Source organism: Acanthisitta chloris, unplaced genomic scaffold, assembly GCF_000695815.1.
Source record: "Acanthisitta chloris isolate BGI_N310 unplaced genomic scaffold, ASM69581v1 scaffold14258, whole genome shotgun sequence".
NCBI lineage: Eukaryota > Metazoa > Chordata > Aves > Passeriformes > Acanthisittidae > Acanthisitta > Acanthisitta chloris.
Window position 1 is genome coordinate 4,331 of NW_008686625.1, and position 2,268 is coordinate 6,598.

At 50.0% G+C, this 2,268-nt stretch overlaps 1 protein-coding gene across 1 annotated transcript in view; it reads left to right on the plus strand.

Annotated features, from left to right (window-relative positions):
- Positions 1-487: 487 nt before the first annotated feature.
- RPS6KA1 (ribosomal protein S6 kinase, 90kDa, polypeptide 1) overlaps positions 488-2,268 on the plus strand; it is an 18,391-nt gene continuing 16,610 nt past the window's right edge. Inside the window, 1 exon segment of the mRNA XM_009080247.1 lies at positions 488-584. Within this exon segment, the coding sequence (XP_009078495.1) occupies positions 543-584 (42 nt within the window). The 5' untranslated portion in view covers positions 488-542.

Genomic DNA, 2,268 nt, shown 5'->3' on the forward strand with positions numbered 1-2,268 from the left:
ATCCATAAGCTGCTGCCTTCTCCTGGCCCCCTCCCTGGAGAGCTGCAATTCCAGTGATCCTCCAGGAAGAACATCCATTCTGGAGTAGCATTTGTGCTGCTCAGAGCAGGGGCAGAGAAATTTTGAGGAAGAAAACTACAGAGACTCTCCATTTCTTATCGCTGCCTCATGTAGTGCCTGAAATTGCTCTTTCTGTGCCTGGTTTTTTTTTTCCCCTGTGTGTGACAGTGGGGACTGCACTGATCCTCTTGAAAAGCCAACTGAGATTTGCTGATGGATCTTTCCATGCCCAAACACCCGTAAAGCCCATCCAGTGTTCTCGTGTGGCTGCTGCATTGTGCAGCCATGGCCACACAATGCGATTTCCCCACACGAAACCGCCGTTTCCTTTCAGAGAAAACTCCCAAAATACATCCCAGTGACATAACAACGACACTGGGGGACAAGTGCAGCTCTGGGCGCTGCTCTGGGCACTGCTCTGGGCTCCAGGCTCAGGAATCAGTTTGGAAAGGATGGGAGAATAACAGCCTAAAGCTTTGGAGATGCTGAGGCTCCTCTTCCGCAGCAAGCCAAGGATCCAGGAGGCAAGTGACTGCTCAAATATCTGCTCTGCCTGCAGTGCTGTGCCCTGGGAATCACCTGGCCTTACCCAGGGTTAATTAGCTTCTCTTTTGGAAAAGGCATTTCTGAGGGTGCTTTCTACAAAGTGTCTTTTCCTAGGTGCTGCCAGATTTTGGGAATGTTTTGGGACCAGAGCATGTGTTGAAGCAACAGAAATTAAAACAGCTTCTGGTTAGTTGTTGATGAATAGGAAGGGAAATGCCAAGAGGAGAATCTGTTTCAAGCTTTTGCAGGGTGGGTTTTTTTTTTCCTTTTTTTTTTTTTTTTTTGCATTTCGATGTGACTTTCTCAAGCAGCAAAGTGACAAAACGCGAGCAAAAACAAACCTGTCTCTTGGCTTCTGCCTCATAAAATCCTTCCTCAAAAAAGAAAGGGGGAAAGTAGCAAAGAGGACTTGTGTTTTGAACTTGGTGTTGGTGGAAAAAAACCTGTTGGTGTGTCCCCAGCCCCAGCTCTGGGGTGACTCAGCCATCTGTGCCCTTTGAAGGTGGCACTGGGAAGTTCAGAAGAAGTTGTCTCCTCCTCTGACTTGCCCTGGCTGGTGGCTGGGGGTGTCCTTTTATTTTTCCAGCAAATATCATTTCCCAGCAGTGCAGGAATCAGTGTGAAGTGCCTCTTGGGAGGCTGTGGGTGTTGGGAGGTGGTTGGGAGCTCCCAGGAGCAGTGTGTGCAGGTGGGATGGACCTGCAGACAGATCTATGGGAACAAAATCAACCCATTCCCACCCCAGGCAGGGACTGGTGGCTGGTGTGACAGAGCCAGGAAGGAGCTGGTTAGCTGGTGGGTGGGTGGGATCCCAGGGCAGAGGTTTGCTGAGGTTTCACTCAGGAAGAGGTTCAGCTGTAGATGTGTCACCTGCCTGCCCTGGGCATCCGCTTCCCACGGCAGCAGCAGCACAGACACCTTCTCCCAGGCCCAGAATGATCCTGGCTACTCCCACAGCAAGGGCAGTGGAGAGGAGGAAGGGGAAAAGGTGACTCCAGGGGCCTCTCTGATTTGATTCAGTCCTTCTGGAGCTGAAAATCAATTAATTCCTAACTCTAATCTCACTGTTCTCATGCAGCATCTCCCTTCCCTCAAGGCATGATTTTCCTTCTCTTCTCCCTCTCCGTAGCTGCTTTCCCACTTCCAGGTCACCCTGTGCCTACCTGTTTGCCACTGACAGTGCTGTGGGCTCCATCCCTCTGACACACAGCCTGAAGAGACACAAGAGAAGTCACAGCTCGAGTCTCTCTTAGTGCCCTACAGTCACATGTTTTATCTCGTCCACAGCCACAGACTTGAACTTCTCAGAGGAAACACTTCAAATCTGACTTGAGTTTCTGGGGGGTGATTTTTTTCTGTCTATAAAAACCAGGGGAAAGATTATCTAGGTGTGATAGCAAATTTATATATGTTCATAATACACACCAGGCTTGGACTGAACCTGCAAAAAACTTACTCCTTCCCTCAAGTGTGATGTTTTGGGGGAGAAGGAGCCATTTCCTAGCTGAGAGGCAATTCTCTTCTGAGCTCCCTTCAAATCTTCAGGGACTTCAGGGTTCAGAGATTCACATCTGGCCCCAGAGGCAGCATAAACTGCCATTTCTGGTGCTGCTGGGGCCGTGTCAGAGCAGCTGGGCTGGCCCTGCCCTTGAGGGAGCTTTG